This window comes from Talaromyces proteolyticus (assembly GCF_021365285.1).
Source record: "Talaromyces proteolyticus strain PMI_201 chromosome Unknown BGW36scaffold_2, whole genome shotgun sequence".
Lineage (NCBI taxonomy): Eukaryota > Fungi > Ascomycota > Eurotiomycetes > Eurotiales > Trichocomaceae > Talaromyces > Talaromyces proteolyticus.
Window position 1 is genome coordinate 3,233,622 of NW_025764278.1, and position 21,373 is coordinate 3,254,994.

The 21,373-nt window shown below is 46.6% G+C and overlaps 10 protein-coding genes across 10 annotated transcripts; 5 read left to right on the forward strand and 5 right to left on the reverse strand.

Moving 5' to 3' along the window:
* Nucleotides 1–69: 69 nt before the first annotated feature.
* BGW36DRAFT_286810 (putative cytochrome P450) lies at nucleotides 70–1,810 on the reverse strand (the record flags this gene model as incomplete). The annotated part of the gene is made up of 2 exons (XM_046210451.1): nucleotides 70–1,513; nucleotides 1,566–1,810. The coding sequence occupies 2 exons, from the start codon at nucleotides 1,808–1,810 to the stop codon at nucleotides 70–72; spliced, it is 1,689 nt and encodes a 562-aa protein (XP_046077259.1).
* Nucleotides 1,811–2,699: 889 nt separating this feature from the next.
* Nucleotides 2,700–4,888, forward strand: BGW36DRAFT_288430 (arginyl-tRNA synthetase; the record flags this gene model as incomplete). Its single annotated transcript, XM_046210573.1, has 2 exons — nucleotides 2,700–3,002; nucleotides 3,083–4,888. 2 exons carry the CDS (start codon nucleotides 2,700–2,702, stop codon nucleotides 4,886–4,888), a joined length of 2,109 nt encoding a protein of 702 aa, XP_046077260.1.
* Nucleotides 4,889–5,208: 320 nt separating this feature from the next.
* BGW36DRAFT_286951 (uncharacterized protein) lies at nucleotides 5,209–6,630 on the forward strand (the record flags this gene model as incomplete). Its single annotated transcript, XM_046210465.1, has 1 exon — nucleotides 5,209–6,630. One exon carries the CDS (start codon nucleotides 5,209–5,211, stop codon nucleotides 6,628–6,630), a length of 1,422 nt encoding a protein of 473 aa, XP_046077261.1.
* Nucleotides 6,631–6,689: 59 nt separating this feature from the next.
* On the reverse strand, nucleotides 6,690–7,857 carry BGW36DRAFT_288046 (putative short-chain dehydrogenases/reductase; the record flags this gene model as incomplete). The annotated part of the gene is made up of 3 exons (XM_046210547.1): nucleotides 6,690–6,984; nucleotides 7,088–7,481; nucleotides 7,533–7,857. The coding sequence occupies 3 exons, from the start codon at nucleotides 7,855–7,857 to the stop codon at nucleotides 6,690–6,692; spliced, it is 1,014 nt and encodes a 337-aa protein (XP_046077262.1).
* A 547-nt stretch (nucleotides 7,858–8,404) lies between these two features.
* On the forward strand, nucleotides 8,405–9,865 carry BGW36DRAFT_423766 (uncharacterized protein; the record flags this gene model as incomplete). The annotated part of the gene is made up of 1 exon (XM_046219871.1): nucleotides 8,405–9,865. One exon carries the CDS (start codon nucleotides 8,405–8,407, stop codon nucleotides 9,863–9,865), a length of 1,461 nt encoding a protein of 486 aa, XP_046077263.1.
* Nucleotides 9,866–9,935: 70 nt separating this feature from the next.
* BGW36DRAFT_355618 (uncharacterized protein) lies at nucleotides 9,936–10,310 on the reverse strand (the record flags this gene model as incomplete). Its single annotated transcript, XM_046213664.1, has 1 exon — nucleotides 9,936–10,310. One exon carries the CDS (start codon nucleotides 10,308–10,310, stop codon nucleotides 9,936–9,938), a length of 375 nt encoding a protein of 124 aa, XP_046077264.1.
* Nucleotides 10,311–12,095: 1,785 nt separating this feature from the next.
* BGW36DRAFT_370949 (molecular chaperone Hsp70) lies at nucleotides 12,096–14,566 on the reverse strand. Its single transcript, XM_046215301.1, has one exon. The coding sequence runs from the start codon at nucleotides 14,321–14,323 to the stop codon at nucleotides 12,413–12,415; it is 1,911 nt and encodes a 636-aa protein (XP_046077265.1). The 5' UTR covers nucleotides 14,324–14,566; the 3' UTR covers nucleotides 12,096–12,412.
* Nucleotides 14,567–15,671: 1,105 nt separating this feature from the next.
* On the forward strand, nucleotides 15,672–16,202 carry BGW36DRAFT_423768 (histone chaperone domain CHZ-domain-containing protein; the record flags this gene model as incomplete). Its single annotated transcript, XM_046219872.1, has 3 exons — nucleotides 15,672–15,833; nucleotides 15,897–15,903; nucleotides 15,991–16,202. The coding sequence occupies 3 exons, from the start codon at nucleotides 15,672–15,674 to the stop codon at nucleotides 16,200–16,202; spliced, it is 381 nt and encodes a 126-aa protein (XP_046077266.1).
* A 279-nt stretch (nucleotides 16,203–16,481) lies between these two features.
* BGW36DRAFT_370955 (SNARE complex subunit Bet1) lies at nucleotides 16,482–17,908 on the forward strand. Its single transcript, XM_046215302.1, has 6 exons — nucleotides 16,482–16,821; nucleotides 16,901–17,113; nucleotides 17,177–17,209; nucleotides 17,262–17,322; nucleotides 17,379–17,423; nucleotides 17,476–17,908. Exons 1-6 carry the CDS (start codon nucleotides 16,811–16,813, stop codon nucleotides 17,635–17,637), a joined length of 525 nt encoding a protein of 174 aa, XP_046077267.1. The 5' UTR covers nucleotides 16,482–16,810; the 3' UTR covers nucleotides 17,638–17,908.
* A 29-nt stretch (nucleotides 17,909–17,937) lies between these two features.
* Nucleotides 17,938–19,195, reverse strand: BGW36DRAFT_394373 (Apc15p protein-domain-containing protein; the record flags this gene model as incomplete). The annotated part of the gene is made up of 5 exons (XM_046217909.1): nucleotides 17,938–18,181; nucleotides 18,209–18,242; nucleotides 18,276–18,923; nucleotides 18,977–19,106; nucleotides 19,163–19,195. The coding sequence occupies 5 exons, from the start codon at nucleotides 19,193–19,195 to the stop codon at nucleotides 17,938–17,940; spliced, it is 1,089 nt and encodes a 362-aa protein (XP_046077268.1).
* Between the last annotated feature and the right edge of the window lie 2,178 nt (nucleotides 19,196–21,373).

A 21,373-nucleotide genomic window follows, 5' to 3' on the forward strand; every position in this document is an offset into this window, starting at 1 on the left:
GAGAGCTGTTTCGAAAAGACATGGTCTATGCTATTCTATCATACACTCAAACTAAGAAAACGCATTCGATCATATACGGTGTTTCAATCGCACGCGCACATCGTGAGAAATATTGTAGGCGTTTGCTGACAATCTATGACCTGGATGTTTCCAGCCTCCAGCGCTCACTGGATCAATATCCCAGAGAGAGATAATAGCAGCAGAAACCGCCAATACTTCGCGCTCAGCCAGGGAAGCAAAGGTATCATCTCCACCAAACGGCAGAACGCCCTGCCAATCGAAGGTTTTCTTCCCTGATTTTACGGAGATAAATCTTGTGGGATCGAATGTTTGAGGTTCCGGGTAAAAAGTAGGGTCAATGTGATGCGCACCGCAGGGAACAGCCAAAACATCCCCCCGGTGAAATTCATAAAAACGTGGTTCTTTCAAATCAGAAATAGCTGCTTCTTTGGGAGATTCAGTCAAGACCAAATCCGTTGTCAATTCCCGATATGAAATCGGGTTCGTTTCTAATCGTACAGATTCCGCGTACGTTGCTTTCAGTAGTGGGCAAGACTTGAGGAGCCGTTTCATATCCATAGAAAGCCTGGGTGGCTCCATGAAGGGTAGACCCGTCTCCTTAGGTCCAAGGCGGGAGGTTTTGACGAATGGTGCAATTTCTTTTCGAATGTTGGACAGTAAAGTGGGATCAGAGTATGCATGGAAAAGAGTCCAAAAAGTCAATTTGGAGGAATCGCTGGTCAGCTTCCATAATAACCAACTGTCCAACCGACCGCTGAGAGTAGGATTTAAACCGAGTGTTTTCAATAGGCGTATCCGTTGCTGCATCAATTCTGACACATCATCTAGGTCACGGAACTCCATTGGTGCATCTCGACCATCTTCTACTGCCAAGAACGACGCCTGCAGGACTGACATCAACCTCGTCGTGCGTTCCCGGGCTGCATGTGCTGCTGATACTCCGGGTAGAAGCAACCTTGGAGTTCCGCCCGACAACCGTACAAATTCGCGGTCCCATAGCCATAAATCCTCCAAAAGGCCAGGGTGAAAGTCGAGAAGAGCTTGGCCCATAAATATTTGGGTGGTAATATAAGTTGTGAAGCTTCTAGTCAAGGCAAAGAGACTTCCTTCGGAAACCGGAGGGTTACTATCCTCCTCCACGGTAATCCCGGCATTACGTTCCCATATAGCCTGGTCAACAAGACTACGGTTAAAAGAGACCAAGTTAGCTGTCTCTCTCTCGAGAAACTTGGCGATTTTCGATGAGAGCTGTTCAAGATAAGGTTCTTCCGTAATTAGCGTTAGGGTACGACTAATCGTTTCTAGATTTTCGGGTGTTATCCGACGAAACAGGCCTCTATCACCAACGAAATTCTCGATTATCCTCGTGGAGAATACTCCAGAGCGGGCCCCTCTGTAGTCGAAAAGCCTTTGCGCCATAGAGGGTGAGTAGATAAAGTATTGGGTTCTAGTTCCCATTTGCAGAGCCACAACGGGTTCATTTATGGTTTTTCTAGAGAATAAGTTAGTTTTGAAGCCACATCAATAGACTAGGCCATTCATACACTGCTTTCAGCAAAAAGGCTCGATGACTCCAGACGAACGAGAATGCATGTCCGAGGCCAGGAACCCAATAAGCGAGTTTCCGGACACGATGCGCTTCGCCCTCAGTCGATGCGTATGGCTGACTTTGAAGCCCAGTGATGACTCTATTTGCGAGGCATGAGAACAACAACACCGCAAGCAGAACGTATAACGAATACTGGGCTGCAGTGTCCTTCACTAGCTGTATCACCAAGTGAGGCTCCATATTTGCAGATTTAGAACTCATATTAATACCCGATCATTTGAAGAAATGTACCAAGTGGCAGGCGGCACTGGGTTCCAGGGGTGAATTGGAATATTGTCAATCACTGACTGTCAACAAACATGAAACAGGGCCTAGCCGCCTGTGCTGGCCATACAAAATGCAGTATATGAACAAATTGAATGTTATAGAAAGGCATAAACAGATAAATGACCAACCGACACGGATTGAATCGAAAACTCGGGGTGTGCAAAGAAGAATAAGATGAGAGAGGATCTGCTGTGAGACACACTGCTGTCACACGTTCCAAGAATAGCTGGGCCCACTAGGCAATAACAGGCTTAGCGTGCATCTCCGGGGCAGGCCAATCATATGGCGCGTTATCTCATACCTCTCGGTATGTAATATATCACATATATAAACGACGTTTTGAGGGCCTAATAGTATTATTAAAATGGGATCTAGAATATTATTGACGCATTTTAATTTAGATGAGGCTGAGTACTTGAATTATTTGTATTCGAATTACGCATACTCGTAGACCATTCTTCGGTGTCCCTGATTTCATCAATCTTAATATGCGAATGTATTAGATTCCTTCTCATTATTTTTGCTCTCAGACATTGTCTGCTAACTCAAATACTGCTGCTGCTGCCTAGATCCATATATTTATCACCTAGCCCTCCTCAGCCGGACTGATTGATCGATTGATGTCTAACTATTAACTAGCCTGGCTGGTCGCGGGGTAATTATTTCCTTCCCTGCGCCGCGTTGAGCAAAATGGAAGGAACAGCTGAGTGACTCACAACTCCCTCATTCACATTCCCCAATCCTCTGGAAGAACTCACATCGATCCTGAAACTTGACTGCTTTCTCACGCCTTACTGTGGTCATGGGTCGCTCTAATACCCTGAATAATCAGGGTCTTGAGACCCTTCTTCAAAATCTCGAAGTTGACGGTCCTCTTCCCGTCTTTCCAAGCATCTCATCTTATCCACTAGAAAATCCTATGGATATATACAGACTTTATCTGACGCACGCTACAAACCAAATTATTGAATGCGACTCCGCAAACATATACGACAGTCTTCAACGCCCTACCAACGCATCAAAATGCGATCTAACTCTAGTTGTTCCTCGTTTGGGTATTCGAGTGAAAAAACCAGATGAATTTGCAGTAGAAATTGCTTCAAAGGTATGAGGTATCCGCTCGTGGGAATTTGTCGACCTGCATGCCTCTATATGATTGCTCACCAAGTACATTGTAAGTGATAGTTTCCGAAATCTCCTTTATTTACTGTGATACCACCCTCTGGCATCTGGGTCCCTGTCAGTTTTTCGCCTAAGACCTTGCCACTTTTACTCCTACCTTATGTCTTTGATCGAGAGAAAACTTATGGCTGGAATCTATCATATGGTCTCAAGTACGAAACTAATATCAGTACGCCCCGAAAAAAAGTTGTTGTGGAATTCTCCTCTCCCAACATCGCGAAGGAGTTCCATGCGGGCCATCTGCGAAGCACCATCATTGGAGCGTTCATTTCAAATCTTTATGAAAGCATGGGCTGGGACGTTGTCAAAGTCAACTATCTTGGCGACTGGGGAAAGCAGTTCGGTCTCTTAGCAGTCGGATGGCAGCGATATGGATCTGAAGAGCTGTTCAAACAAGATCCTCTAGGTCATCTGCTTGATATTTATGCCCGGATCAACAGAGAGTTTAAGCCAGAACAAGACGCGAGTAGGGACGCCCGTGATAAGGGCCTCGATACCGAAGAGATCGAGTCAAAAGGGTTATATGCCGAACGAAATTATTTCTTCAAAAGAATGGAAAATGGTGACGAAGAAGCTTTAACTTTATGGCGGCGTTTCAGGGATGTCAGTATTGAGCGGTACATTTCAACATACGCCCGGTTGAACATCACATTCGATGAATATTCTGGTGAATCTCAAGTACAGTCCTCTACAACGGAAAAAGTCGAGCGAATTCTACAGGAAAACGGAATTTGTGAAGAAGACAATGGATCTTCGATCATCAACTTCAAGAAACATGGGGCACCAAAACTTGCCTCCACAGTCATTCGAAATCGGACTGGGACCACCACGTATCTTCTCAGGGATGTTGGGGCCGTTTTGGAGAGAGCAGAGAAATACGATTTCGACAAAATGATATATGTCGTATCGGCTGAGCAGGATCTTTATTTCCAACGACTTTTCAAGACGGTGGAGTTGATGGGATTTCCAGAACTTGCGTCTAAGCTCCTTCACATCAACTTTGGGAAGGTTCAGGGCATGTCGTCAAGAATGGGAACGGTGAGACTCCTGAGTGATATTCTCAACGAAAGCGGGAAAGCTATGCATGAATTAATGAAGGCCAACGAAGTAAAATATGCGCAAGTCGAAAACCCAAAAGACATTTCAGACATCATTGGTATAACCGCAGTCATGGTTCAAGACATGTCCGGTAAACGCGTTCACAATTACCCATTTGACATGACGCGAATGACTTCTTTTGAAGGGGATACAGGTCCGTATTTACAATATGCTCACGCTCGCCTTTCTTCAATCATCAGAAAAACCGAACTTGGTCGAGATGACTTGGCCAATGCAGATTTCAGCTATTTGGAAGACAACCAACACGTCACGTATTTACTTCGTCTGATCGCACAATGGCCTGATGTCGTTGCTACGGCACTAAAAAATCATGAACCATCGACCATCCTGACTTATCTTTTCAATCTCACCCATCAGATTTCCTCGAGCTACGACATCGTCAAGGTCGTAAATGCTCCTGAAGGCCCTGACGTTACCCGTGCTCGAGCTTCTCTATTCGAAGCTGCCCGCCAAGTACTAAACAATGGGATGCGACTCCTTGGGATAACACCTGTTGATCGGTATATTCTACCCTATATGATGGAGCCCATTCCTTTGACTGCTCACCATGGAGATTGCCCCTTGTTTTTCTCTATCTTTGAAACATCTATTTGGAATTTACTAACAGGATTGCAGAATGTGAGAGCAGGAAACAGACTTTTCCATTTTTTTAAAAACAACACGAGTCGATACACGCGAGACATCAGTTAGGAAAAGAGAGTCGCCCTTTTCAGTTTCACCGGCAAAACTTAAGCGTTCCAACGGTGGAGGTGTTGGTGCCGCCATCAGTATAAACTTCATCGGAAATAATGAAATATTATCACTTTTAACGTCATCCACCCATGAATATATACAGTTACGCCAATATCAATGGATGGTAGAAGGAGGGTAGGAGCAAGGTCGATGGATTTACCCCAGGTTTAGATTAGCAATCTGTGATTGGTGCTTAGCCGTTATCGTAGTAATCTCAAGTGCGGGGAGAATCCTTTGGATGCACGTACTTGAGGTGTATTGTGAACTGTATAGGCAACATGCCGAACTCAAGGTCCTGCGACCAGTGTTACGCACACAAGAAGAAATGTCGTTTCCAGGACGGATCGACAAGCTGTGGACGATGTACACGTTATTCCATAAGTTGCTCGATGGTTCGTGATCAAGTGCGACCCGGACGGCCAGCTCGCCCGAAAGCTCTTGGTCCAGGAGGATACGTACAAGTATGGCGCTCAGGAGATGGCCTACACAACAAGAAAAAGAAAACAAGAGTACAGCAAAAGTTGGACCCGGTGCCATCATCGCCATCTTTCACAGACGCGCTCGCCATGCGAGAGGCGGTAATTGCTAAATCCACAACAACTGAATTGGGAGAACACAAAAGTCCACGTCCGCCAAAAATTGCCGACTTCTATGCTATCAATGACATTTTCATGATCGGCCCAACTTTTGCTCCTAAATTTTACCATGCGTTGGAATATACATATGGTATGGCTCCGGATCTTTTGCGAGATATGTTCAGTGCAATGGAGACTTATTTGGACTGCGCCCGGCGTGATCCGGCCGCTGCGAGACAAATGGATATCACCGAGGTCACCAACTCATTACGAAAATTGCGAGCCACTGAGATTACCAATGAAAATGACGGCTTGGCAGTCATGCTATTAGGTCAGACATTAGCTGCTTTCGACTCTTTCTTCGCGTCAGCAGGCTCGATGTTGATCTTACGGCATTCTCTCTACCTTGTCAAGCCATGGTATTCGCAACTAGCTCAGGCTGATTTCCTAGATTCAGTGACAATTACTCCCCTTTTCTGGGATATAGTTTGGTGCTTGATTAACCGCGAAGTTCCCATAATTCGACCACATATTATACGTCCCCAAGTTGCCGACCGTATCGCTGGATTATGTACTTCGTTAATACCAGTTCTTTATGACCTGTGTACTGTGAGCAATCAAATGGCATCTAAGCCCTATCAAGCAGGGACGAACGATTTAGAAGACATCGAAAGACGAGTTCGCGCGTGGCAACCTGACGAGGATTCTTTGAAGTCCGTTGAATTCACCGAAATAGAGATATTGTCAATGCGAGCGCAAGCGTCTATGTATCGATCCGCAGCCTTGCTGTTGATTCACCGTCTCGTCCATCCGATTTCTAGCCAGGATGGTATTGCAGTTTCGTATGCCAACGACATTTTCGAGCAAAGAGATGATTTTTTCGCTCTTTGCAAACCGGATACAAAATTACAATACACTTCCTTCCCAATTTTCTTAGCATTACTCGAAATCCCTCTTCGTTCGAGATCAATTTGGAAAACTATGACACGATTCCCAATTCGCCCAGCTAATAACGATCAAATCATTTCATTACTTAAATATGTTTGGGAACAAAGGTGGAATGGGTTCAAAGGGTCTTTATTTGAATTACTAGGCAAAGGAGGGCAATTTATTTCAGTGATATAACGATTTTAATTTGCATCTTAAGTTGAATCTCTGGAAGGATCGACCATGCAAGGGTAGCTTCAAGAATCGATATTTTCTCCCGCGTCGATCTGATTTTCAAGTTCCCGAAGCGTCACAAGGGTCATCGAGGCTTTATCCCTTACCATTTCCTGGATCCAGTTTGGTAGTCCGCGAAGGAGAGATGCGCCATTATATGAACTTGGAATTATAACTTGGCCACCCGAGCGAGAAACAATCTGCTTCACAACAGCGGACGATACTTTCTCCGGACTCATGACTGGCTGTTTAAAATGTTTGCGGGCTTGAACAAGAGTATCGATCAAGGGAGTACGAACCCATAGAGGGTGGATAATGCTGTATGGCTATATTAGCTGGTGTCGTGGTCATTGAAAAAACAACATATACTCAACATTCCGTGCTTGAAGAATAGTATGCCCGGAAGATGGGGAATGCTGACCTTGTCCGGATTTTCTTTGACTTGTACCAATGCCGGATCTCTTGGGTAAGCCCTTCGTGAAAAGCAAGAGCAGCAGCCTTGGAACTAGCGTAATCGACGGTTTCTCCAAGGGTGACAAAACTAGCGAGACTCGCAATAGTGATTATGTGACCATGATCTTTTTGAATCATAGAAGGTAGGAACTCCCTCACAGTCCAGAAATGAGCGAGAAGATTAACTTCAACGGTGAGGCGTATCTGTTCTTCTGGTTCGCTCAAAATTGTACCACCAAACCCGACACCTGCATTGTTGATGAGAATTGTTGGATCTCCGTGGTCCTTCCGGATTCTCCCTGCAACTTCTTTGACTACAGAAGAGGACGTGATGTCGGCTCGGTAGAAGAAGACATTCGAAGCTATGTTGCCGTATTAGTTTTGGGACAAATACATTATTGCGCTGAACTCACGTAGTGCAAAATCTGGCTCCTGCACGTCTATGATAATAATCTTGACTTTCAACTGCGCCAAATCCTTCATTATTTGCTTTCCAATCCCGCTCGCGCCACCAGTAAGCAACACCAACTCCTTACTAGGTTCCCATGATGCAACTCGAGTCCAGTTGTTCTGTGCACCTCGGGAGAGGTAGCCATTAAAAGTTCTGAGTGCCTGGAACGTGGCTAGCAACGCAAGGCCTTTCTGTACCGTGGGAAGTAACAAGGTGCGTTGCACTTGCTGCGGCAACTTGTCGAAAAGGCCCTGGAATGACTCTAGGAGGAGTGTGCTCACTGACATTTTTGACGTCAAGGCGGATTCTTGCTAATCAGGGTCAGCTATTTATGATGCAGACATGTGATAAATCCTGTATTTGGGTTCTGGTCAACGGGATTCGAAGGCAACGACTTTTATAGAGTAAAAACAACAACACGTGAAGACGGCTGCCATTGAACTCAGTCCTATTCAAACAGCCGAAGAAATTGCCCAACTCGTTCGCCCCCTCACCAACCCCGTGGGGTTCAAAGTGTAAACACGCTATTAATGATCGGAAGTATTATACCTTTTTTGGAAATTGAGGAATGTTACTACCTATTTTGGTAATAAATATCCGATCTCCCGCATCTCCGCAATCCAGCCATGAAGTGTAAGTGAGGCAACTTGCTCGGATTTCGGAGATCATCAGACAGAAAATCAAGAGGAGCCCCGAGAGTCCCTCGATGTCGTGTGATTGCTACCGAGCGAATTCCATATCTCAAAACTTAAATAGGCCAGACGTGGCTGTAAAGAATATCACATTTTGTACACCCCAACAACTCAACCCTAGTATCTAGCACAGCAGTTCACAATGGGCAGTCTTCCTCTTGAAAAGGTTGAACAATCGTTCGATGTCCTTATCATTGGTGCAGGTATATCGGGCATCAACTCAGCGTATCGTTTACAAAGTTCATTTCCTCAATATCGATATGCCATATTAGAAGCACGAGACCGCATCGGAGGCACGTGGGATCTATTTCGCTATCCAGGGATCCGATCAGACTCTGATCTTTATACCTTTGGCTTTCCGTGGTATCCATGGAATCGGTCGAATCCAATTGCAGAGGGCAAGGATATCCTCCAGTATCTCAATGATGCTGCAACGGAGCACAAAATCAAGCCTAATATTTACTTTAACCATCACGTTCTCAAAGCCGAGTGGGATCAGCAGCGATGGATGGTCAATGTTGAAAGCAATGGCATAAAATCTCAGTTCTCTGCGCGGTTTATTATTTTTGGAACGGGCTATTACGACTATCATGAGCCGTTGGATGCGGAAATCCCAGGACTCCAAAACTTCCAGGGTGATGTTATTCATCCCCAGTTCTGGCCCGAAAAATTCGACTACACCGATAAAAACATTGTCATTATTGGCAGTGGGGCTACAGCGGTGACACTTCTCCCGAAGCTGTCAGAAAAGGCAGCCAAAGTGACAATGTTACAGCGTAGCCCTAGCTATGTCGTCTCAATTCCCAACCCTGCTTCCCACAGCTGGCTAGGCCGACTACTACCAACGTCGTGGGTATACCGCTTCAATCGCATACGATACCTTCTCATCGCGCGGTTCATGTTTATCATTTGCCGACGGTACCCCGTTGCCTCTCGAGGCTTTCTGACAAAACTTATGGCGTCCCAGCTCCCTGTTGGAATTTCCGTGGATCCTCATTTCAAGCCCTCCTATAGCCCATGGGAGCAAAGACTCTGTCTCTGTCCCGATGGAGACTTTTTCAAGTCCCTCAGGTCCGGGAAAGGCCAAATTGAGACAGGAATCATTAAAACAGTGGATGCTGACGGCATCCAGCTTACCTCGGGCAAGAAACTATCTACAGACACTATCGTAACAGCAACTGGCCTGAAAATGCAACTAGCGGGAAGAATTGACATAGTAGTGAATGGAGAGCGAATTGATTTCTCTCAAAAGTACATTTGGAATGGGTTCATGTTGCAGGACGTCCCCAATGCCGGCTTCGTGATTGGCTACACCAATGCCTCATGGACTCTTGGCGCCGAAGCGAGTATAGCGATGATTTGCAGAATACTCAAGCAAATGGAGAGCAAGCACGCCTCCGTTGCGGTTCCTACACTGAAAGACCCGAGTAAGTTAGAAACGCGCTCGCTTATGAACCTCAAGTCTACGTATATTGCGCGTGCACGGGAGCATATGCCGAAAGCATCCTCTCAGCGACCGTGGGTACCGAAAGAAGATTATCTTTCTGATATGTATTTTGCAAAGTATGGGAACATCACCGAAGGACTTAAACTTACCACATGATGTTTATTTTCGCGTGATTTAAGTGAGATTGAAATTTGATTACCATCTTTTCTTATATGTAATACATATCCTAGTTCAACAACTGGAGTCCACTGTCTACTGATATAATTTTCCAAAGCGATTTGACATGTAGAAAGCTAAATCTCCTCGCTCGGCAGAGGGTGTATAGGGCATAAAGGATCAGTTTCATCATGTTTTTCTCATCATCTGTCAACTGTATCAACAACTCCACAGCTTCTATAAGAGGTCCCTGGTAGGTAGCATCATAAGGATTCATGTATGAGGGTGACGCCACTTCATAAAAGTGTGGATAAAACCTAGCATGGCCCCAATCGACCAGATAGATTAACTTTCCATCTTCTCCAAGTCTCATATTTCGGCGACATAAATCGGTATAACATAGGACAAGGGGGTATAGCCTCAAATCATTTGAGTCGTTTCCCATAGCTAATCGCTTGGAAGAAGCGATAAACTTGAGGGACGCGAACGATCTCACAGTTCACTTTCTCAGATTGCCAAGTCTTGTGTTGCTGCCTCGGAAGACACCCTAAATCCGCATTTGGCAACGATATTGTCCAAATCTTGATGACTTTCGGACCTTCAGGGCCGCTAAGGAGCCTGCCTTCTTCCTTTTTCCGAGTGCAGATCTCGACCAACGCTTGTTCACCTTCTATTGTGACATCCAACTCCATCTCTTCGTAGTTGTCGGGTTAATTGAGTTTCGATTCATGGACGATATTGCGATGAACTGTAGAAGAAGAGAATTTGAATCACTTGAAACGCTTCGTCCCTGCAGGTGTACTAACAATCCAGAATTAATTGGCTGGTCGATAATCTAAATTCAGGCCAACCAATTGTTAGATTTTAACGGTGAATTTTGGCAGGCTCCGATTTCTTCGAGTTCAGGATTGCGTCAAGTAATAAGGCAAGCCTCCTAAACCAAAGTTAGCCCTCGAAAATCTATGAGAAGTGATAAACTCTTGCGAATATTCTACCATAATCCTATTTGGGATAAACCAGTAGTTGACGGAAATAAAACTTGAGGGGACAAATTTATACGAATGCGGTTGCTGTTACTTCCTTGCCTGAGGCTCCAAACTTTAAAATAATTAAATATAATCGGGAGTCCTCCCATGCTCCATCTTGTAAATGCCAGTACCCGTTCAATTCTGTTATCTCATACATCCCAAGCGAATTACTTTATATACCATTTCCTCGAGCCTTCTATTGCCTTGGTTTCTCTGTTGGCCCAGGACCACTTCAGGTCTCCTTCAACCCTAAGAATATGTCGCCGCTTTGTCCTCTTGCTCCATTAGATAAATCAGTATGCATCTGCTAACCCAGCTTTGCCTCTATAGCCCTTAAACTTAGATTGCTTCGCGCTCTAGTCGTTTCCTAACGGAGTCATGCAAATGACTGATTCCTACCCCATGTCAGAATGGGGAATATCAGTCAGCTTAAATCATTCGAAAGCTGCTCTTTGTAAAATTCAATAATTAGATAAATTTCAAAATTAAGTATATCTTATTGGAAGCTACTAATAGTAAGAAATCTTTATCAGAGATTTATTCTTGAAATAATCCATCTAAAGTCCAGGTAATGGTAATCGTAACATCTAGGAATAGATATTTCTTTAAAAAATTAACAATATAATAGTTTAGCTGAAAACTGTGCTATCTAACATGGAAAGTTAGATAACTTTCTTATTTAGATATACACAAATAGCTTTAATTTCTCTCTTTATCATGATTCTCTTCTCTAAGCTTACTTTCCTAGCGAAGAGACACTACAAATCCGCTTTATGACTAGTCCCGCATACAATCTTCACAGAATCCACAAAGTAGGTTAGATGGATGTAACTTAACACCATACCCACTCCAAGGCACCATCGGTAATATTTGAATCAGAGGCAATCGGATCTGATCTTAAGGATTCCAAGTCAGACACTGAAACTGATATTGATGAAGGTTGCTCTTTAAGTTCAGCATGGCAGTTGGTAAAGACTGGTCAATCCTTGTTTGAAAAGGCGCTTATTGTCCTTGCCCATTTCTCAGGTGAAACCAAGCGAGCTATTGATGATATGTCATGTGTAAACACTCTCTGGTATTAATAAAGCAACAAACGTCGCCCTAAGCTATGGCCGCGTTCTTTGAAAGAGTTCAAGTGTTATGGTTGATATGGGGAGGACCCCCAACCCATTCTACATTTGCAATGCTATATTGAAAACTTTGGTCATCATAAGTGTATTAATATTGGATAACTGTTCCAATATACCATTCGTTAAATAAATTTACAGTTAAGAATAAATAAAATATTGAAAGAGACGTATTATTAGACTCGTAACTAAGGTTGCGGTGTAATATCATAAACACAGCCGGACCTATCATCTATGCATCGTAACGAAAACATGCCCAGTTCATAAACATTAGCGCCAGTAAACTTGCCAAACTAGCAAGCCAGAATTTTTGGAACAAAGGAAAAATTTAAGAGTACAGAGGAGTGTTACTCATCACTCCCCGCTCTGAGATCTATGATATGGTGAGGCATTTAGTCGAGCTCCTCAGGGCGCTCCTCAACCTCGTCAGCAGTGCGAGTAGCAGAGGCACCGGCGGCACCAGGAGCTGCACCAGCACCACCATAGGCGGCAGAGATGATCGGGTTGGCGACGGTCTCGAGCTCCTTCTGCTGGGACTCGTACTCGTCCTTGGTAGCGGTTTGGTTGCTGTCGAGCCAGCTGATGGTCTTCTCGATCTCGGCCTCGAGCTTTTCCTTGTCGGAGGCTTCGATGTTGAGCTTGCCCTCTCCAAGGGTGTTCTTAAGAGAGTAGGCGTAAGATTCAAGACCGTTCTTGGCTTGGATACGAGAAGCCTCAGCCTCATCCTCTTCCTTGTACTTCTCGGCCTCGGACAACATGCGCTCGATCTCTTCCTTGGAAAGACGGCCTTTGTCGTTGGTGATGACGATCTTGTTGCTCTTGCCAGTACCCTTCTCAACAGCAGAGACATTCATGATACCGTTGGCATCCATGTCGAAAGTGACCTCAATTTGAGGAACACCACGAGGAGCAGGAGGGATACCAGTAAGCTCGAACTTGCCAAGAAGGTTGTTGTCCTTGGTACGAGCACGCTCACCCTCATAAACCTGAATCAACACACCGGGCTGGTTGTCGCTGTAGGTGGAGAAAGTCTCGGATTTCTTGGTAGGGATGGTAGTGTTGCGCTTGATGAGAGGAGTCATGACACCACCAGCAGTCTCGATACCGACGGAGAGAGGAGCAACGTCGAGAAGCAAGATCTCGTTGGTGGACTTGGAGGAAGTGTCACCGGAGAGAATGGCAGCCTGGACTGCGGCACCGTAGGCGACGGCCTCATCGGGGTTGATGGACTTGTTGGGCTCCTTGTTGAAGAAATCGCTAACCAACTTCTGAATCTTAGGGATACGGGTAGAACCACCGACTAAGACGATCTCGTGGACAGAGGACTTGTCAACTTTGGCGTCACGGAGGACACGCTCGACGGGCTCCATGGTGGAGCGGAAGAGGTCCTGGCAGAGCTCTTCGAATCGAGCACGGGTGATGGAAGTGTAGAAGTCAATACCCTCGAAGAGAGAGTCAATCTCGATAGAGGTCTGTGCCGAGGAAGAGAGAGTACGCTTAGCGCGTTCGCAAGCAGTGCGGAGACGGCGTAGAGCACGAGCATTGGTAGTGAGGTCTTTCTTGTACTTTCTTTTGAATTCATTTGCAAAATGATTAACGAGTCTGGAATCGAAGTCCTCACCACCCAAGTGGGTGTCACCGGCAGTAGCCTTGACCTCAAAGATACCCTCCTCAATAGTCAAGAGAGAGACATCGAAGGTACCACCACCCAGGTCGAAGATGAGGACATTGCGCTCACCCTCAGCCTTCTTGTCCAAACCGTAGGCAATAGCGGCGGCAGTGGGCTCGTTGATGATACGAAGGACGTTCAAACCGGCGATGAGACCGGCGTCCTTGGTAGCCTGACGCTGAGAGTCGTTGAAGTAAGCGGGGACAGTGACGACCGCGTTGTTGACGGTACCACCGAGGTACGCCTCAGCAGTCTCACGCATCTTAATCAAGACCATAGAAGAGATTTCTTCGGGAGTGAACTGCTTGGTCTCGCCCTTGAACTCGACCTCGATGACGGGCTTCGTAGCCTTGTCGACGACCTTGAAGGGGAAGTGCTTGGCATCAGATTGGACCTCAGCATCGTTGAACTTGCGGCCAATGAGACGCTTGGCGTCGAAGACTGTGTTGTGAGGGTTCATGGCGACCTGGTTCTTGGCGGCATCACCGATGAGACGCTCGGTGTCGGTGAAAGCAACGAACGAGGGAGTCGTGCGGTTACCCTGGTCATTGGCAATGATTTCAATGCGGTCGTCACGGAAGACGCCTACGCACGAGTAGGTCGTGCCCAGATCGATACCGATAGCGGGGGCCATTGTGAAAGGGGTATCAAAAGAAACGAGGAAACGTGGACGAGGGGGGTAATAGTGTACAGCGAACTCGAGAGGATGATCGAGTTAGGAGGTTAGATAGAGAGCAGATAACCCTATCCTCAATTATGATAGAAGAGATGGAGTGTTGTGAAGTGTGGGAGAGAAAAAAGAAGAGGCCTGGGAGGCAGCGGCGTGGATTCATATAGGTGTGGGCGGTGAATGGAAGCTTCTGGGCTTAGTGGTTCTAGCGACTTCCTTACGATTCCACGGCAGGCTGGGCCTTTCCACTGCGTGCCCGAGCCTGCCAGAGCCGCGCAGACGCTACGGGGGGTTTCTACAGCGTGCGAATTGGGCTCGTCTACGATACATTGCCTCGATCTAGGCCTGGCTGGTTGTGGTGGTCGTGAGAGCTGTTGTTCTGTAACTCACGGCTATCGTGCGTGATGGCGGAGTGGGGGAAATCATGACGTATCCGAAGATTTTTTTTCTTAGTGCTAAGCAGAGGCCTCAGGCAGAGCATTGTTATGGTGGGGCAGCTGCCGTCACCATGACGCCCGCGATTCGTGGCCTGAGGCAGACCATCACCTTCCACTCATGTTAGAGCAAGTAGATGCCATCTTACGACACGGTTGCATGATGCCGGTTGCGTAACGATTATTATTGATTGTTCTAGATTCTGTCATGGATCTCTTGGAGGTCTCTGTAAAAATAGGGTGCACTATCCTAGTAGGGCAGGGAGATTCTGGAGAATCTTCGATCGAGGGATAACTTATTCAAGGCTCGATTGTGATCCATTATTGATCCATAAATTCCGAACAGAGGCAAAGATGTACATATGTGCGTATGAAGTACTACTATGAACTAAGCCTGCATTGCTTCTGTGCTCAGCATGGCTAATGGATAATGCCCGGATAACGTCAATCATGGGCGCCATCCCTTGGGGCGTGGCATACTCTTCCTCGTTAGCACCTGCTAACCAGTACTAAGTGACGACGAACTGACTACTAGTTGCTCTCCTTACAGCACGCTCTGGCAGCAGAAGCACTAAGTTACCAAGTATGATAGCAGCATGTACTACGTAGGAGAAGCAAAGCAGAGCTGGACAGAAGGCGGTCACGGAGCGTCGATCGTTCCAGCCAATCAGCCGCTGCAGCGAAGTCTCCCTTGCGATCACCGATCACAATAATAATAACAAAAGTACCTTCACGCGCCGTCTTTAAATCCTCTCTTCCCCCCCCCCAAACACTCTCGCTGCGCAAAAAATTACTTCCGCTGGTCTCTCGTCCTATCCTTGCTAGCACTTCAACTCAATCTATTCTCGATCTCGCCACGCACACAGTTGCAAGCCACTATGGGTGATAACCAAGCTACCGATTTCAACGACCCGGCTGCCAATGCCCCCGATGCCGCTGCCTATGCGAAGGGCAAGGGCAAGGCTGCGCAAGCCCACGAAGATGTGAGCATGGGCGAGGATGAAGAAAATGAAAGCTCGGAGGATGAGGAGGAAGAATCAGTACGTTGATGAACTAACACCACAGCGATGATGATGAGAGCAATGTACTAACAGCTTCGACAGGGCGAAGGTATCCATCCATCCCAAACCACTTGTGACTTGTCGCCATTGTTTTCAGCATACAATTAGAATGCGCACAACTAACCCAACTATTTAGAAGACGACGAAGAGGAGGGTCAGGGTAACCTTGAACCCATTTCAGCCGACAATATCATCGACGGCGGCCGCCGCACTCGTGGCAAGCGCATCGACTTTTCGGAGGCTGCCGAGAAAGCCAAGGCTGAAGGCGAGGACCCCATGGATGATGAAGACGAAGACGACGAGGATTTCCAAGGCGAAGAGGGTGGCGACGATCATATGCAAGAATAAGCGCGACAACTCCAATTGGTGAGACGACAGCAACGGTCGATTAACGAGTTGCCCAGCAACGCTCCTAAATGGCACAGCATAGGCGATTGATTATGCATGGATCAGGATGTTTTAGTGACTACCGTCGCATGGAAATACCCGCCTACTGATTGCTGGCGTCATATTATGTTTTAAAACAAAATGTGTGGTTTTTTGCAGAATTAGCCCAAATATATAAACAAATTTGAGAATTCCTCGTCAGGTACAGTGGTGTACCTTGTTTTTACTACCATAATATACCCGACATAACCATGCCTTCTCTCGACCGAGGACGTACCGCCTGTGTAATTATAATTCAGCGGACATGCACTAGCCAGAATTTCGATTTCATCAGTAACTTGAATTGCTCCTATCTATTTGCGCATTTATTCAAACATGACAGCATCGAGCGAGGCAAGCGATGATTGATGTATAATATGGCGGCCTGTGAACCATCGAATAAGAAGCCGCCAAGCGGCCGATCCGTTTAACTTTCAATCACATCCGCAATCAACGGTCCAGCATTCTCACATCCAGATTTCACCTTCACTGCAATTTGGATAACTGAGAGTGCAGCCAAAAAATCCCCCATGGCGTCGCGGTAAGCATCTACTACGACTACCACCATCCTCCGATATTTACTTACATGTATCTAAACTAACATCCGGTTACGTTTCTAGGTTTCCGCACTCCAACCTTCACCAACGCGACCCTCGCGCCGCATCGTCACTCTTCGATTCCTACGGCAGTAGCGGAAATGGCGATCGATCGCGACCCTCGAGTAGACACACACCCAGCTACGGCGCCTATTCCGGTGCTGTCAGTGATGGATATCCGAATGGGAATTTGACCCCTGGAAGTTCGGGGTATCGTGCGGCAACCCCTAACTCGAGGTCAGTAATAAGGATTATAAGCTTATATTTCTGGATTGGGATACTGAATGTTGTGCTTGGCAGGGGCCACTATTCGGATTCTGTTCTTTCTGAACTGTAAGTCTGAGTAATGAGAAGTTAATGTTGCCTGGGCTAATTCGATGTATAGTGAATCACAAAACGATAATGAGGTCGAGGGGATCACAGCGAAGGTCAGGGCATTGAAAGAAGTATTTCTCCTTTGTCGTCATTTAATGATGGGTTATTATTAACAGGTTTCTGGTAGCTTACGGTGGCCATCGGTGACGAGATTCGCTCGTCCTCCAGCCTAGTGAGCGCGCACGCCTCTGAATCTAGACGAGACCTCTCTAACAATGCTACAGGCAGAATCCATGAACGAGGCATTCGATAACACCCGCGTACGTCTTCGAGGAACCATGAATCGTATGCTGCGCATGGCCGAACGAACGGGCGTCGGCTGGCGTGTGTGGTTGCTTTTCTTCCTGGCCGTGTTTTTGCTGTTTGCCTATGTATGGCTTTTCTAGGCATTTCCCTTTGCACCCACATTCATTGTCATCTTTATATACAGTAATCTGCATGGACATGGAGTTTGGTTTGGTACAAAAAAGATATGTTTTATATTTGCTACAGCTGTTTAACTGAACATATTGTACATTTTTACACTGCATTTATAGACATATTGCTTTGTGCAAGAATATGAATACTACTTATAATTAAGAGCAAAGCACGAAGAATAATACGAAATGGAACAGGTGATGCTTCTATTTATGATATTTAACCGTCAACCCAAACGCCTCGCTATGAAATATTGATCAAGTTACTGTCTAATCAAGACTGTCTCTTGGACCACCCCGCCTACTAAACCGGGCGAATCTGCTGTGCCGCCGAACACTGTCTTGACTGGTAATCGAAGCGCGCAGGTCATCCTCATCCATAACCATACTCGAGTCAAACCCGTCTGTCCCACCACCGCTCCACCGCTGCAAGAACCGCCTCTGAGCCTCTGTCTCTCGCGCCCTAGTCGGTGGCCGGGGCAGCGAAAGCTGTGAAGGGACCGCCCGACGCGCACTATTGCCTGGAGTCACGGTGTTTGACGAAATCGGCCCCGACGCTGTTCCGCGGAAGTGGTCTGCATATAGATCATGTGCGTTATCATCGTCACTATCATCCTCCTCATCATCTTCCGCTTCCGAGTCGGTATGCTGCCATTCGCCTTCATCTTCATTCCCCATTTCCTCATCCTCAGCTTCCGGGACATCATCGTCCAGGTTCCGAACCATAACACTTCCATAGCCAACCTCACTCGGAGCTACGGGGATATCGTCATCTAGATCCGGCTGGTTGTCGAAATCTTCCTCGTCCTCCTCCTCATCGTCATCCCCATCTGAGAATCCATCGGGTATATCATCGTCGAGATTCCGCTCCATCAGCTCTCCCTCGACATCCTCATCATCCTCATACCCTTCCTCCCCCTCCTCCACCAGGCCCTCCGCATCATCGCCCTCTGCCTCGGGGATATCATCATCCAAATCTCGCTCCAGCTCATCCGCACCAATCCCATCACCGCCACCGTCCATCTGGCCCATAGCTACTTGAGAAGGATCGCCGAACGCATCCATACCACCTGCTGCGGCGGCTGCGGCGGCTGCCGCAGCAGCAGCATTCATTTCTTGTGCTACCGCTGCAAGCCCCTCTTCCCTCTCTGCCTCTTCCTCGCGCATGCCCAGCATGGTCTTGGGACAACCGGCGGGTTTGATCCAAGCGCAGCCGAAGGATGCAATATTCTCTTTACGGAGACGCAAGGCGCGCTCTTCATGGAGTAGTACGGAGAGGCTGTCGGTTGGGGTGGTGGAGAAGAGTAACGTGCGAGTGGGGGGGCAGCATGGTGGTGGTGAGGTTGGCGGCGTGAGGTGTCGGGGTTGTGGTGATGGTTATTGCTGTTGGCGAAGGAGGAGCGGTAGGAGTTGGGGGATCCTAGCCATAGCTCGTGCGACTTGGGGGTATTGTGAGCAGAGAAGAAGAGGCAAGAATTGATGGGATATCACGTACATCGCGAGGAGCTACGAGAGGGAGGGGTAGCATAGCAGTTATCCTCTCTTTTCAGCTTTCGATGTGTGTAGAATGTGATTTCACTGTCGATAGAGCGTCAAGATCTTGACAGCTAGTAACCGTCATGACTGGGTTGAAAGCATCGTCATTGTGATGATATTGAGTTGTTATCTGAGCTCGAATCTCGATAAACATTGAGAGAAGCGGTGGGTCTGACATGAGCTTTGATTGGCTTACTGCTAACTAACCTCAGGAATCTAATACGTTAGACACGTGATTTGCACGAATCTTGTGTTTTTATATGATTTTATTAATAAGAAGAGCTTTACCAGTATTTGCCTAGCTGTTTGGAATCTCGTCGTAATTTCATGTTGTGATGATAGTAGACTAGGCATATAATATCATGACTATTGTCATACTGCATGCATGTGATCTTGGAGTATGATATATTCATGTGAATCGAATTTGATAATAGACAAGACTGTTATGTAACACTGAAAATCCATAATTCAGGTCCACTCCGGTAAGTGCACAATTTATGTCAACTAGTATGTAGTCTGGGGGGTTTGGACAAGCCCTAATCCCATAATTCAAGCGAACAAGTAATTACAGCAGTTGCCACCACACGGCTCGTTCTACTCCTGACAGACATTTTGGCCGGCAAATTTCCACAGTGAATCTACTAGTGATAATTAAACATTCGAATTGTCAAGCCCCCGCTAGAGCACTTCGTCCTCTTACTATGGCATGTTGCACTTAGCTGGGCGTCGAGGTAGCAACAGCACTCCGATTTTCGGAATGGACAAAGCAAGCAAATAAAAACAATATTAAATAAGATGAATCAATTGCAAAATAAAACAATCGAATAATAGAAATTATAGAATACTAATAGTCCAGCCTTGGCAGTACAGCCAGTGCTACCGTGCCAGGCTGTTGGTAGAGAGTCAGGATCCCGGGTTTCCCCGAGCAGCGAGTCCGGTTGGTCGGTGAACTTAAACAGACCAGCGGGCGGGAAGAGTCGGAATGTGCATGCAGCGCATCATGTGATCGGACTGGAAAGGGCCGCGTTGCCTGTTCCGATCGTATATATTATTTGATATTGTTGTCAGTTATGTATTATTAATTGTGAATATGGCTTGGGCAGGGTGGATTAGGCGAGATGAGCGGGGTTGCATATGCAGGTGTGCCGGTGTTGTAAAGGTAGTATCTGAATGGTGGCATACCACTCAATTCAAATACGTACATTACACGGAGTTTGCATATGTATGGGGTGTCTGCAGGGGGCAGTCAATGTGATAGACACTAGCATAGTGCAATGATCATGATCTGGAGATGGATTGAATGGAGGTTCAAGATCGCATATAACGCCAAAAAATTGACCCAAGATTCTATACACTATGTGCTACGTAGGCAGCTACTAACTTAGTTATATACGGAGTAGTAATAATAGTATAGATAGACTAGCAAGCTAAGATCTTGACCCCGGAAGCCGCAAAACCTTGGACGGCAGCGAGCCAGTCATCGTGCGTGTATTTGCAGGCGCCAAGCAGGGGCCACCTGCGATAAGCTAACAGCAATTAGAATATGAGATGACCTGAAAGGTTTACAGCCAAAAAGCTCGCTGGCCAATGGGCGCCCACGCACGTCGGCAACGATGCGGCTCCGCCTACCGACATCGGCTGCTCCACTGTATACAGTATAAGGAACATGCTATGCTATATACTATATATATATAACTATATAGTATATAACTATAGCCTTGGATATATAGTACAGCAAGACAATCCATGGTTCAGTAGTATAGATTGCCAACCAGTGTGAAGATTTCCAAGCATTGGCGGATGAGTGGACTGAGGAGATGATGCAGACATGCAGCGTGGGGTACGCATGCCGGGGTGCTCCATAATCCATTTGGACCAGCCGGGGACCTCTACATGCTCCGTGCACGTTTCTAGCGCATGCATATGTATCCAATGTTGTTTTCTTTCGTTCGTTCTTTCGTTCTTTCTTTCTTTCTACGCGGCCCTGAGTCCTGACTTGCTGCGTAATACGAATACTGCATCGTTAGTTAACTATTTCTTAAATTTCTGCTTACGCAAAAAAACCCCCAGGGCAGTCGTAGTTCGCTTGGCTGCTGGTGATCAGTAAGCGCAGAAAGTCGTCGGATTTCACTCCTCCGTTTGCAGAGGATTCTTCCGCAATCGGCCATTC